Here is a 15,655-nt window from a genome sequence, read left to right as displayed (position 1 = left end):
CTAGACGTTTGTGCCATAATGCACCCGAAGTATTATCATTTAGTTTTCGTTTAGTACCTCTTGATTCAATGTTTAGGGTTTCATTATATGAAACATTTGTATCAAGCAAATATAGATTATCATATTGCATTAATGAACCGGTTCCAACAACTGAATCACCAATAGATAACTTAAATTGAATGTTTCCAAATGAACAAGAGTAACCAAATTTGTCCAAATAACAAACAGAAATTAAATTCCGTCTAAAAGACGGTACTACAAAAGTATCTATTAAGTCCAAATAGTAACCAGTACTAAGCAACAATCTAAAGTGCCCTATTGCTTCAACTTCTACCGATTTTCCATAGCCCACAAAAAATGCGTCTTTCAGCATCACTTGGCTTTCGGTAGTTCAGGCAACCCTGCATTGAAATACTGATGTTAGTAGTAGCACCAGAGTCTAACCACCAAGTATTTCTAGGTACTGAAGCTAAATTTACTTCAGAACAAACCAAATTAAGAAACATACCCTTTTTCTCGCGCTATGCACGATATTTGGTACATTCCTTCTTCATGTGTCCAGCCTTATTGCAAAAGAAACAATCTCCTTTGTTTTGTTTCTTTGCATTTGGACCTGCAGCATCCACATTCTTCCTTTTCTTGCCCTTATCCTTAGAGGTGCTTGCTAGATGAGCACTTTCAGTCTTTTCTTGCTTCAATCTCTCTTCCTCTTGAACACAATGAGAGATCAGTTCATTCAAATTCCACGTTTCCTTTTGACAGTTAAAACTGACCTTAAAGTGGTTGAATTGAACTGGAAGAGAAATCAGAATGAGATGCACAAGTAACTCCTCATGCAAATCAAGCTTTAATGCTTTAAGTTTTGAAGCAAGATTGGACATCTCCATGATGTACTCCCTTATATTACCATTGCCCTTATACTTCATTGAAATCAAGCTCTTAATTAAGAATAGTGCTTGTTTCAGCCTTATCGCTTTTGGCAAAGCGCTTTTCAAGTTCTGCAAGGTAATCTTTAGCATTGGTGGTGTCCTTAGACACAGCACCCCTGAACACCTCCGGAATTGCACGCTTAATGATCATTAGACTCATGCGGTTAGAGCGTTCCCACTTTCTCAAATTTAGTTTTCTCTTCAAGAGAGCTAGCTACCGTAGGAGTAGGGGGTTGCTCCGTCTGTATCGCAAGGTCCATGTCCATGCATCCGAGAACTATCTGAATGTTCTCCTTCCAGTCCTTAAAGTTGGAACCATTAAGGACCGGTATTGAATTTAAGTTGGCAGAGATATTTGCAACATTAGCTGAAAAGAGAACAGAAAATAAACTATAAATAACATGCACACTACTTTAATTTTTTTTCAATCTAGTTCAAAATAATTAGCAAACCCATCCAAGATATCTAATGCACCATTAATTTCAAGTCTTTGGACAATAAAATTAACTGCTAGTAATATCTTTGTTGTAATAATCAAACACTAACAATAAAGCACGACAAATAACAAATCCTTCTTTGGATTGATTTGCTATTCTCATGTGAAATCCTTATAATCGTTACGTGTTTACTATCACAGGTAATTTATGTACTCCGGTCAATCATTGACCGTCCTTTGGGCCGATCAAATGATCACATGGAAATACATAATTACAAACATTTAAAATTCAAAATTAAATAAACCAAATTAGAGAGGTCACTTTGGCAACTTCATAATTCAACTTATTTAATTTGAATAAAGAACTAAATACTAATTAAAGAACAAGATTAAAAACGAAAGTTAAAGAGTTGAAGAACTCTTTACACTGAACTAAGTAATTCACTACTGTGAAAAAAAAAAAAATATATATAAAATATATATATATATATATATATATATATATATATATTCCAATGTAAATAATACATTTACATCTTACTGCATACTATAATAATATCTCAATATTAATGGAACCCATATAATCCATTTAAAATTTAAATCTATATTATAAAATAAGTTAATTAAATTATTTTATCAAAATAATTTAATTAAATTATTTTATTTAACTAATTAAATTTAATGGATTACATGTATGTCTGTTTAATCATGCACAGGTTTTTTTTTTTTAAACCACGTTCTTTAATTAATTTAAAAAAAAAACCACGTTGCCAACACCGATGCATGCACTTTGTGGTGGTTTTTTTTTATTAACTTGATTAATTAAGTTCTCTGCCCTAATTGAGAAACGAGCGTTCTCATGCCGCCCACCGCCTGCACCGGCCTTGTCGGCGCCTGCACGAGGCCGTCCGTTTCTTGCCAAATCGCCGACGTCACGAGACGCGGACAGTGCCGGTGTGCTGCCGTGTTCATCGTCGGCCAAACTCGCAGAGAAATCGCGAAAAATAGAACAACAAGGTGTTCGATGTTCGGGAAGGAAAAAATAGAACAACACAGTAGAATTTCTTAAGAACTGAAAAAACTTGGCTCTGATACCAATTGTTGGTATTTTGCATTTTCCCTAATGTTGAGAAATCTCAACGCATGCATCATTTATCCAATTCTTAAGAAACAAGAACAAAGATTCGGAAGCGTACCGGAATCCATCGTTAGCAGTCGAGGATGATCTTCCAAAAGGGCAGAGTTCTTTAGGTTTCCTTAGTTTCTCTGACGACGGGGATTCAGCGAAAAAACTCTGTCGCTCTGCCTTTTGGGGACCATAACCTCTTATAAGGATTGACATATTTCTAATTTGGCCCCTCATCAAATTAGAAATACTACAAATGGTATCCACAATTATAATTCATAACATTTATGCCCTTAAGTCAAAATATTCCAAATAAAATTTAGATCACAAATTTTGACTTAATATATTCGATGACCATATATATTCATTAATTATACAAATGTCCCATTAGATACTAACAGAACAGATACTAACAGAACGATAAATAGAAACCAGGATATGCTCAATTGTCATATATTCATGTTTCTCATTTCTACTATTTCCACTATTTTTTGCTTTTGTCATTTAACTTGAGCATTACCGACAACCTCTGACTTTGTATTAACTTGTAGTAGGAGTTCTTCTATTTAGTACATAAAAGATGAGAAACATTTAGCCATCAATGTTTAATTAAGAAACATTCGATTGAGAGCTTCTAAATTCTATCATATCATAATTGAAGCTATCTATGAAAAAAATATTGGAGATTAAGATGTTGACGATGACATGTACATGTTGCACTATGATACTCAGTCTTTTTAGATGTAAAATAAACTTAAGCCCTTCACTTAGGATTTAATTAATTTATTCACACACATCGACCGTGTTCTTCGTGACTCAATCTTAGTCTTCTCAAGCAAATCATAATGAGTGTTTGGGATACAATCAAAATTTCACATTAAAAATATATTTAAAAAAACATGTATGGATTATAAGATGGAAGATATTTCTATTAGTATGAGGTCTTTTGAATTTAATCCAAAAATAAAAGAGAATGATTGGAGAGCTCCTAGCAAAGAATTCATAGTATTTTGGCCGACTTCCACTTCCACAGCAATCGATCAAGAGGATGAGAATGAGAAGAATGAGTCCGAACGTGCGAGGGCCCTCCCTTGTACATTTATTTGTAATAAATCAAAAAAAATTTCTTTATTTTTCTTAAAATAAATTTATAAAAGAATTTATCATTAATCTCCGTATCCGTGTAGAGTGTTTAATTATTTTTAATCAATTAATATTATTTTAACTTTAATGATAAGTGGTGTTGGTCTAGCGTCAATGCATGTGATATTGATTCTTTTAAAATTAATATTACAGTTTAGTTAATTTAGTTAAAAATTAAATTAATTAATATTTTATCAATTTGATTCATTAGATTTTTTTCATATGATACCATATACCAAATTGAAATTTTGATATATCGAGTACATTTAATTTGGTATGAACCATAGGAAATTTATATCATAATAAAAATTTGGTCCCCGGGACATCCGAGTTGTGATCCAGAGATTCGCGGTTCGATCCCCAGCTACGATGTATTTGTAAAAATTTTCTTCCAAATGGAGAATGCAATCAAAGGATGCTGGGCATCTGGATTGGCCGTCGTATGCATGCTCTTTGGAGTCATCCGATAAATGATACTTTAAGACCACTCCAACTGAACAAATTACATCGTAAATCCATTTGTCAAATAATAAAATATCAATATTTTTTATTTAATCATTTTATATTTTATTTTTTAAAAATATTTCAAATTTATAAATATAAAATAATGAAAAAAAAAACACGTGAACTTAAATTATCTATTCACTTCGGATATAAAAGAATTAAAATATTTTGATATTAAAATCTTCAACTTTATCTTTTACAATTTTTAATAACTTTTATTTAATTATTAATATTTGAATTATAAAGAAATTGAGAATATATATATATATATTATTAATATTTAAGTTATAAAAAAATTAAGAATATATATATGCATGCAAGTGATATACCATCTATTCCTCGTAAGCACTTATTATAAAATTTTATTTTTTATAATCTAACCACTAGATCCTAAATTCTAAAATTTAAATTTTAAATCCTAAATAAAAAAATTTAAAAATATATTTTATTCTAGATGCTCATGGGACGTGTAGCATATCATTTGCCTATATAGACGCTTGATATATTATACTGCACACTTATGAGTACCCCATCAAACAATTTAGATGAATTGAGTTAAAATTTTATCAACCCATTTTAAAATGGGTTCAGGTGCCCTGACCTGCCTAGGTCTGTGACCCTGCCTAGGTCTGTGACCCGCGTGGGTCGACCCATGGCGAGTTTAGGTTGGCCCGTGAGTTGAGAAAATTTATTTATAACCTGTCTAAATCATAATTCAAACTTAAAAATTTAAACTTGGCCCGTTTAAAATATAATCCAAACTTAAAATTTTTAATTTTTTTTTTTGACAGACCCGTAAGTTGATCCACCTAACACGCAACCCGTCTTGAGTTGGATTAGGTTGAAGATTTTTCAACACGCCAAATTGATGGGTTGGCCTATCCCATCTCGTCATATGACAGATTTCTTATGGGTTAGCCCGTCCTGCTAGAGGTTGATCCATTTGATAGCTCCAGCGGATTGAGAAATCTTTAACCCAAGATAGATTGTGAGTTAGGAGGCCAAGCCATCCCAAGAGATGGCTAAAAAATAAAAAATATATATAATATTAAAAATTTTATGTTCGAATTGTGGATTAAGTGGGTCAAGCTCCACAAGCACATTGAATTTTTCACTTTAGTTTTAAATTTTGAAAAAAAATTATTAAATCACGGGTCAACCTAAGCCCATAACCTCATTAAATTTTCTATTTTAGATTTAAATTTGGGAAGAAATTTTTTTCTCAACTTGCAGGACAAGCCACCGCGAGCTGACCCACGTGGATTGCAGCCTCAGACAGGTCGGCCTATCTTAAAATAAGTTAATAAAATTTTAATCTAATTCACTTAAATTATTTGGCGGAGCGAACCAATCCGATAAGTCTAATCTAAATTGACAACCATACTTATATACAAATAATATCTTTTAATTAATTTTTATAGGTTAATCATCTTCATTATATATATAATTTTATTTGTGGACAAATTATATCTTTTAGTAAATGTATTAGGGCATCTGCATTGGTATTAATGTGTGAGTATTGTAACATCCAAAAGCTAATACGATGAGTTGTTCTTTCCATCAGAATAATAAAATTTATAAATAATGAATATTAATATTAAAATAAATGTAATTGTATATTAATAAGAACATTCGCAACGCGCGTTAATAGGGTGATGTGGAAGAAAGAGGAAAGGACGTGGAAGAGTGAGAGAGGAGAGGGATATTTAACACGTTCAGAACATTGAACGTGTTAATCAGGACAGTGGATAGGTCCCACGTAATGCGCGGTTGAATTTTTACACGGAGGTCGATCAGTTGATCGACCACATGTGGTGGTGGTCGATCAGGTGGTCGACCAGTGGTCGACCACCAAAGTAATGTGGGCGTTATAACGCTACGTCCATTGCAGTTGCTCTAAGAAGGAAGTATTAATATAATGAGCATGTACGATGTTTTTTGAAAAGGTATCATATATTAATGATTAAATCAATATCGATGCCCTTATTAGATATATCATACAAGTTAAATAGTACTATTTATAAATTTAATATTGAATAGAAAAAAAATAAAATCAATGAGTAATTAAAAAGTTAAGTAAGAGTAATAAATATAACGAGTAAAAAGATAAAATAATAAGAATTCAAAATAAGTATATTAAAAATTAATTTCAATAAAAAATAAATAACATATATTCTGAAAGATAAAATACTATGATATTTGATAAATTTAAAATTAATTAATTAATTTATATTGAATTACAACATTAATATTATTAAATGAAAAGTTATGATTAAAAATTTTAAAAAAATTTAAAAATTTAACATTTTAAAGTAAATTACCACCGATTCAAATAGGTAGTTGAACTGGCAGTTTTGGTCAGTTTATTTAGGTCCAACCGGTTCAATTACAAGTCGGATCCGTTAAACTGAGTCAACATATAACCAACCTATTGATCCAAGTCAGATTGCGGGTCGGATCTGATTTGGATTCGGCCCGTGGGCAGTCTAGGTCTTTAGATGCCTTTATTAAACAATAAAATCAAATTAATATTTCACGCCTGTCCTGTTTCTGATCCCGGAATACGAAAAGGAACTTCCTCAGTTTTTCTCGGAGAAGATGACTCTGTTCCACCGTTTGCAGAGGTACCAATCGGTGCTGGTGGCGAGTTTGCAATGGCGGCTACTTCGATAGGCTACGGAACATGTACTACGAGGAAGCACCCCTCGCCGGAAAAGCAGTCGGAGTCTACCAACCCAGCCACGAAGAGAAGCAGCACAGGGAGAAGGTCAACCGCTACAAGAAGGCATTGTCAGAAATTCACTCGTTGAGTTTCTGTGATTCGCCGCTGATCACGAGTCCGTTCTCCACCTTCGGGTAGGTAGCGCAGGGCCTCGCCGGAGTAAGTCCGTGGCTACTACTGCTGCAGGACGACCGGGATGGCGCTGCTTCCACTTCCCTTCGTCTCGGAGTTGCAACAAGGCGACGAAGAAACCTGATTTGCGGTTGAAGAATTTAGTCCCACATCGGGAATTGTCGATGAAGCGGAGATTGGCTTACGATATAAAAGGGATGCCGGGTTCCGGAATCAAAACCATCTTTGCGCTTGGGGCAATGTCGCAGCTAGTGAGGTCATAACCGAGGCGCGACAATTGCTGGTTGTAAACTATTTCCAAACCCCCTCTTTGGCCTGGGTTTGGCCCAGCGCCATCGAGAATTTCTGGAAGGGTTCCCTTTAAATTAGGGTAAACCCTGCAATCTTAATTTAAATTTGGGTAGCAAAAAGTGATTCTCGACATGGGATACAAGTAAAGCACATTAACGCAAGCGGTAAAAATAAAATTGATAAAAAAACACATTATTACTTTATTAGTGTTTATGCAAAAGTAAATCTCTTTCGGATCTTCCGCACTAGGAGAAAAGAAGGATTTGCGTATTATTGGTCAGTATTCATATATTTGATTACTAAATTATAAATAATATTGAACTATTTTTATCTATTTGTCAATCAGCATTATAAAATAATAATTGATAAAATTCAAAAATTAATAAAAAAATTGATAAAAAATTGAATATTATACATAATAGTAAATTATCTAAAAAAGACAAAAGAAAATAATATCAAATAACTAATAAAAAGATGTTGTAATAAAATATTTAAATAAAGTATTTAGATCAGCTTCTTCGTAGATAGGAGTCGAATCAGACTATTAAATTGATGTCGAATGAAGAGTTGTTGCAATATTTCTTGTGCTTGACTTCTCATTGGACATGTGACTCTTACATCATTTTCATTTCATGCTTTAGTTTAAATAGTTACGGCTCTTGTGTAATAATTAGTGTTCGCATAGCATCCATCTCTGCTTGTATACTAGATGATATAGGAGTAGCAGATATTGAAATCTTGTATGTCTTTGAGTTGCGATCAGGTACATTCTGATGGCATCCAAATGCTAGATTCTTGAAATCATCTGAGGGTCACTGGGGCAATGGTGTCGCGGTAGGACATTTGTCACTCAGGCACATGCGGTTCGATCCCCAACTATGACGTATTTGCAGAAATTTTTCTCAAAATGAAGAGTGCAATCAAAGGATACTGGGCGTCTGGGTTGGTCGCTGTGTGCACTTTTCGATTTACTCTGGTGGCCGATGAAAAACTTCCGTGGGGTCGAGCCGATCACCCTAGGGATAATCAATGAGGCTAACTAAGATTTATCATTTTTTTTAAAAATCATCTAAGGTGAGTGAGAAAGTATCATCCTCTATTATTCTCACTAAAAGTGAGGTTTTAAATTTTTTTTGATGAAAGATAAATTTATATCATCAAAATGTATGAAACATAAATGCATTTTAGGGTAGCTATTCATTTCTAATGAGGTATCAAATCTGAGTAGATATCCTAGGTATATGTGTTTGTACCCCTCATGCATACTAACCCTCACATAAATATCAACCTCAAAAAAATCACCATCTAAAATGTCATTATACCGCAACTTGCTAGGGTTATATAGTGGCTCCATCTCTATCCCCCTCCTACAACAGATGGAGCCTCCTCCTATGGTGTGCACAGTCTCCAGTTGAACCCCGGATAACATTGATCCTCGGCTACATAGGCATCATGCATACATCAATCTAGGTAGAATGTGCTCCTGAGTCTCCTCCACTCCTCATATATATGATCTTTGGTCCCCTCTGATGGTTGATGTAACCTCCTCCTATGAAGTATGTAGCGTACATCTAATCTCTAGTCAGCATTGATCCACCAGTCATGTGTCCAACTATTTGAAGATAAAATACTTCTGTCTCCTGTGGCTCCTCCACTCTATCACATATTTAATAGTGAAATAGAAGTCAAATAGGTCAAGGTTGATTGAATACTTGACAGTAGAGAAGTCCAAATGGATCACGGTTGACTGGACACTTGACATACAAAAGGAAGTTCAGGTGGGGGAGGACCGATTGTTGGGTTGCAAGGGTGCAAACATAGTCTCACATCTAAAACACATGGAAAAGATCATGAGTTTAAAAAGATGGAAGATATCTTTATTGACATGAGGCCTTTTGGAGAGAGCTCAAGAGCAAAAACCATGAGGGCTTAGGTTAAAGTGGACAATATTATGTCATTGTTGAGATATTTTGATTCCATTAGTACTAACAAATGGTATTAGAGCGAGGCCGCTCTTTACCGGACTAACCATCGGAAGAGTCATGATCCAGATATGACCATGTGGGTTGAACCTTAAAACAAAGGAAGTGGGTGCTCCCGTGTCTGAATCAAATGGACTAGACACCAGGCAGTAAGTTCTAGTTGCAGCTAGGCAGGAAGTCCTAGTAGGTCGGATGGATCGAGGGCAGAAAGTCCTGATGGGTTAAGGATTTAGACATCAAACGTAGACTTTCTGTTTGAGGAGGGCCTGTGGTCCTTTGTTTGAGGGGGGATTGTTGGGTTACAAGGGTGCAAACATAGTCTCACATCTAAAACACATGGAAAAGATCATGGGTTTAAAAGGATGGAAGATATCTCCATTGGCATGAGACCTTTTGGAGAGAGCCCAAGAACAAAACCATGAGGGCTTAGGCCCAAAGTGGACAATATGATCCAAGGGTCTCTATATGATCCAAGTGTCCAAATCAGGTGGAATTGACCCCGATAAAGATCGACGAAAACGGATCGAATCCAATCAGATCGATTTTGAACGCTCGAAAAGGGATCCAAGCGCCTGAAAAGGTCTTTATGTGGCTTATACAACCAACACCAAGAAACAACTCTTTTCCATCAATCTTCATACTGTGGTGCTACTGAACGCGAACGGAGCCAAATTCGTACGACTAAGAAAGCTTCAAGGAGAGTGTACTGCACTCCGGACTTTCGGATTGGCCTACACAAGTATTCAGTTAACTTTCTTTTAAGTCTTACTATTGTATTTAATTTTATATTTGATTGGATCGTAAAACAGGTTTCTTCGCCTCCGAAAAAGTTCCGGAAAGGAGACCAATAATGGATGGGTGTCTTCCCGTGTATAGATCTTGGATGTACTAATTATAAGGAGTTAGAAACCAAATAAAATCCGCACGTCCCTATCTCTTTATCTAATTCCGCTACTAGTCTATGTAATAGAATAGACGAACGACGAACGTTATTAACCCTCCCTCTAATGCACATGCAACGGTCCCACAGGCAAGACCCTTCCAATGCTTAAGTCAAACTTTGAAGAAATAATGGAGAAAATAATAGGCGAACGAATAGTAAATAAAATAGAGGGTACGGAATTGCTTGCTTTGATATTGCTATATGTATCTTAAATAGAGAGCGAACGTAAGACTCTATTTCTCAAAAGACATATCTCTTCTCTCTCTTCTGAGAGAGATGTCTTTCAGTGATCAACGCTTCTTCTACAAAAGGTGAACTTCACCACCTTAGCAGCCCTACACGGTTGGCCCTACGACCATCTGTGAGAAGGTAAATCGAAAAACTACAGTTGGTCGCGACGCAGGAGAGTATTGCCAATGATCAGCGCTTCAATACTTATCACATCGTATCATCAATACTTATCACATCGTATCATAGTTCTAAATTGGGGTAGACCAAATTTGAACGGACTCGACTTGAGCACTGTAGCAGTGATAACCCAAGCTCGATTTAACTTGAGTCGAGCTCGATTTGACTTGCTCGAGGTTAGTTTAATTTAACTTTAACTCAACTTTTAACTGAGAATGTACTACTTGGTCGCTGTTATCTCCACCACATCATCCATAACCGCACCGAGAAGCAACAGCTCCCCTAGAAGCATTTTGATAACCTTGTTGATTTCGCCTTTGTCGCTTTATTGCTTCAAGCACCATTAACTATCTTTTGGAATATCATAACCAACAGTGCCTCGCGTACGAGCTGTCTGTTAACGGAGGGCATCCATACTGCAAGCTTTTTCAAAAGCGTTTTTTTTTCTAATCTAGAATCATGTTAAAAATTCATGACCACTGTGACGATAGATTTTTTTTTTAATTGTTGCCTGGGTTCTAAGCTACATATTTTTGTTAAGTGTGGGGCTATAAAATAAATATTGGAAGATTTTTTATAATAAAAAGAATACTAAGATTTTTTTTTTTTTTTGCTTTTGATACCACAATGAATGATATGACACTGAAAAACATACAAGAAGTCAAACTTATCTTGTTTCTAGTCTCACCCGAACCACCGCTACACGATCACATCCCTCAAATCAAACGGCGGAGATGACACGCGACTAATCCAATCGCCCTCAGAGAGACCGGTAGTGAATACAACCATGAAAAACAATATAATTATTTATCAACATTAACAAGTTTTACATAATAATAATAATAATAATATATCGGACTCGAAGGGTAAAAAAGAAATCGGAACCCACCAACCAGAACACACAATACGAGGAATTGATTCAATATGTCTGGGCAGATGCGTCCAATTGAATGGCTTAACTCGTTCAATGGCGACGAAATGACGTCCCCATTTTAAATTACCAAAAGGCCTCTCTTTATTCCTTTTCATTGCCATCCTCACGCCACTAATTAGTCTCTCGATTATTAAAATAATTTCTCTTCGTCGATGTCCTTTGCGTGCTATTAATTAAATCAAATTAGTGTTTTCCGAATTAATCATCCTTTAGTTAAACTAATAATTGTATAATTAGGAAGATGCCTTTTGCTAAGGCGACACGTTCGCCTCTTGGGAGACCAAAGGGCCACGCGATTATCGTAAGTGTAAAATGTGCCGCAGGAACAAATTGATACCCGCTTACGACGACGGCAGCTTCGTTCAAAACTCTTTGCCTGCGCGTGAGAGAATGGAGAAATATGTTGACTCGCGGGTACATGTTACCGCATAGCTGTTCCTTTTCGCGGTCGCAACACGCGCTGTTAAATAAATCGAAGACAGCGCCGGCGGAGAAGAAGGAATCGAGAGCGAGCAGGTCAAGCGCTGTCTTTGGGCGTCGGATTGATCGGATTTTGGATTCTTGTTGTTTGCTTGATCCTTTTGATCTTCGTTTCGGCTGTCGATTTGATAGTTTTGGCGATTTGGGTGGGGGCATCTTACTTTTGAGGAAGGGGATGGTTGGGTCTAATCTGAACGGCAAGGGCGGAGGGTGGCTCATAGACTACGGAGGGGTAGATGAAGATGCAGTTGGGTCTGGTTTCCTCTGGGGCGCACGAATCGTCGACGATCCCTCCGCTTCAAGGTGATACTTTTGTTTTCTTTTAGTTATACTGTTTTGGATCGATAAAGGATCGGTTTTGGGTTTTGATAGCTTCCGTTGTTGAAATTATCGAATTTATAGCTCGATTGAGTTCGATTATCAAATATATTTGGCAGAATTTTCGTGCCACACGAGTTTCAAAATCCTCAACACTTCCCCCGCTTCTATTTTTTTTTATTCTCAAAGAAGGCTCCTTACTATTTAGATTGCCAAAGCATGTTTTTTTTTCCTTTTTTTCTTTTAATTTTCAAGCAACGCTTCTCACTTTTAAAGCTTGACAGTTGCAACTTGGCTTCCAGGATTTAATGAATTAATCACATTATATTCTGAAGAAACAAAACAAATTGAGATGGGAGGAAACTTTACTTGATCTGTCTTCCTCTGGTTTTGTTTGCACTTAATTCCTGCATATTATACTTCAAATTTTTTGAATTTTTTTTTCTTATTCTAGTATTTAACTTGCAGTGCAATGCTTGGTTTTGATGTTCCACTCAAGGAGGATAAATGCTCAAACAGTGATTCTAAGAAACGGTACGAGTCTATTTTCTATCTAATGTATTAATTATGATGACATCAGTGTTCGACTGAAATCATGGAGTTCAAAGATTTTTCTTTTTTTTCTTTTTGGCCTCTTGTAAACGACTATTCATCAAAAGTCAGCTAGTTTCTCTTTGTGTTCAACATCCATAAGTAGAAGTGCTCAATCAGTTTCGTTTCCCTTTTCATCTTCTTCTTGGTACCTATATTGTTTTTTCTATATGTAATAAAGCATTTGATCTTTAAGGAATTGTAAACGATATCAGAGAAAATGTGACCCTTAGGTGAACTAAGATTCGCTATTAACTTTGTGCAATTACGAAACTGAATTCTAGATATTATAGTCCATAGTTTTGATGTAACTGTAAGATACCTTGGCATAAATCCACTCTGATTAAAAGGTTTCTTAATTTACCATCCTGCAGAAACCGTGTGGAATCATGTGCGGCACCAGGATCAAAAGCTCGCCGTGAGAAAATACGAAGAGATAAACTCAATGATAGGTAACAGATGTTCACTTGTTTAAAATTTTTCATGTGTTGGGCATATGTGTAAGTCCATCATGAATATTGAGTGTATCCTGCTCTAATTTTAGGATGTTATCTTCACAGGTTTACAGAATTGTGCTCTATCATGGAACCCGGAAAGCCTCCTAGAACAGATAAATTTGTCATTTTGAGTGATGCCACTCGTCTTCTAAAGAAATTACGGCTTGAAGCAAAGAAACTCAAGGAGTCGAATGAAGCACTTCAGATTTCTATCAAAAGTGTTAAGGTGAGGAATGTAATGTTATGCTAGTCAGTTGTTCTTGTTATATTCAGTTTAAATGAGTGCAAATCAGCAACTGTGGTTGCTATTTTTTTACCTTCTTTTACCACCATCATCCTCCCCTATGCAAGGTAACAATTTTAAAATTTGGAAAAGAAAAATGTGATGGGTGGACAATGGGCTCATGGTGGATTGAGATCAAAATCCTGCAAAAGAACTTTTAAAAATTGCTCAAGCATTTTGGTTAAGATATTTGGATAAAGCTCAAGAAGAATCCCCAGCCGAACCATAAATGCCAAGGCACTCAGGTGGAGTTCTTTGAGAATTCAAGCATGCTAAGGTGGCGAGATATGGTCAAGCAAGTCAAACAATATTTGATTCCATTAAAATGCTTCTTCAATTTGTTTCAACTACGAAATCTTAACAACTAGGAAACTAAATCCAACCTAACAATCATTTGCACTTGCTTGCTTCAATCAATTGCTGAACAACCAACACTCACCAATGATAAGTTGGTTAGGTTCTCACTTGATTGGCATGCCTTGCAGGCTGAGAAATTGGAGCTACGCGACGAGAAAATGAAGCTGAAGTCTGAGAAGGAGCACCTAGAGCATATGCTGAAAGGCATTGACACTACAACCCAGTTTGTCACTCAACTTGCTCCTTCAACACTCCATCTTGCATCAGCACCAGCCTGCACGAAAACCGTCCAGCATCCGAACTACCTACCAATCGGAATGTGGCAATGGATACCTCCGGCAGCTCTGGATACTTCTCGGGATCATGTGCTAAGGCCGCCTGTTGCGTAGTCATTCCCATTGATGTTTCATCAACTTTCCTTAACATTAACTTGCTGTGTTGTTTGATAGTGTTGTCCACTTATCTAAAGCTGTCAGAACTTATCGTAATCTCTAAGAATTTGAAGCTCCATTCAAGCTTTGTTTGGGATACACATAAGAAAAACTAAGGTTGAAAATCTTCAGCCTTGTTTCTGAAATTTGATCTAGTATGCCTCTGTTTCATCCTCTACTATTATCATCAGCATCTATTTGCATATTTGACCGATTATGTTGGGGGCGGTTAATCAGTTGTTTCTGTGTGAATGTTTTTTTTTTCTGAAAAAGGAAAAAGAAAGATGTGATTGTCGGCTGTGATTTTTTTTAGCTGTTGATTATCTTATATTCTTGAAAATTTTCAAAAGATGAAAAACTACGTTGTCACACTAGACGAATCGGGGACTTGATTATCTCTTCCAAACCATACAAGATGCTTCTTAAGCTTTTAATCTCGATAATTTTTAAATTATTATTAATAAATTGGTTCACGATTTAACAAGTTGTCTGGGTGGTGCAGTTGGTTATCACGCTAGTCTCACACACTAGAAGTCCCCGGTTCGAACCCGGGCTCAGACATAAACACATCCTTTTTCCCTCTGATTTGTACGTCATAATTGATTTTTAAATATAAATTTGATGGCTCTGAGCTGCACTTGAGAGCTACGTACTTCGAATAACTAAAATATGAGTAAAATATTTAATATAAGACAATAACATTGCTCATAAGTATGTTTAATACTTGTTTCACCATTATGCCAATCAGTATCAATTATAAATGGAAAAAATATTTGGAGCTTTTCCATTTTTTTTTTTTGGATAAAAGAAATATCATTTTGTTTTAAATGAAGGCATGCCTACAAAGGCCATGACACTCGAAAGAAGGGTCATAAAAAGTTGATGGGTGCTCATGTGACAAAATAATTTACATGGAGAAGAAATATTAAGATGCAGTTATTAAAACATGCATTTAAATTTAAGAATTAGGTAGTTTAAAAAAAATACCTTCTATTCATTACCATCTTAAACTTTTAAGCCAAATTGAAAAAAAAAACTCTTTTCTTTCTTTGTTTTTGGGTTGTAATGGAGAGAGCAATATTTTTTAAAATAAATTAATGTGTTCTTTAATAAATATCAAAGTTATATAAAAAAAGATATTTTGATAC

At 35.6% G+C, this 15,655-nt stretch overlaps 1 protein-coding gene and 2 non-coding genes across 3 annotated transcripts; all 3 read left to right on the top strand.

Moving 5' to 3' along the window:
* The first annotated feature begins 7,213 nt into the window (after positions 1 to 7,213).
* LOC141834252 (U4 spliceosomal RNA) lies at positions 7,214 to 7,369 on the top strand. The gene has a single exon (XR_012602303.1). It is a non-coding gene; the product is annotated as a U4 spliceosomal RNA (small nuclear RNA).
* Positions 7,370 to 12,038: 4,669 nt separating this feature from the next.
* Positions 12,039 to 14,680, top strand: LOC141833712 (transcription factor bHLH115-like). Its single transcript, XM_074721204.1, has 5 exons — positions 12,039 to 12,333; positions 12,817 to 12,882; positions 13,314 to 13,391; positions 13,500 to 13,662; positions 14,205 to 14,680. The coding sequence occupies exons 1-5, from the start codon at positions 12,206 to 12,208 to the stop codon at positions 14,463 to 14,465; spliced, it is 696 nt and encodes a 231-aa protein (XP_074577305.1). The 5' UTR covers positions 12,039 to 12,205; the 3' UTR covers positions 14,466 to 14,680.
* A 314-nt stretch (positions 14,681 to 14,994) lies between these two features.
* Positions 14,995 to 15,068, top strand: TRNAV-CAC (transfer RNA valine (anticodon CAC)). The gene has a single exon. It is a non-coding gene; the product is annotated as a tRNA-Val (tRNA).
* The last annotated feature ends 587 nt before the right edge of the window (positions 15,069 to 15,655 follow it).

The sequence above is a fragment of the Curcuma longa genome, chromosome 8, assembly GCF_044706935.1.
Source record: "Curcuma longa cultivar G26 ecotype Majalengka, Jawa Barat chromosome 8, ITB_CL_G26_1.1, whole genome shotgun sequence".
Classification (NCBI taxonomy): domain Eukaryota; kingdom Viridiplantae; phylum Streptophyta; class Magnoliopsida; order Zingiberales; family Zingiberaceae; genus Curcuma; species Curcuma longa.
Note: the sequence above shows the minus strand (reverse complement) of the source record. Positions and strands in the feature narration are given on the sequence as shown.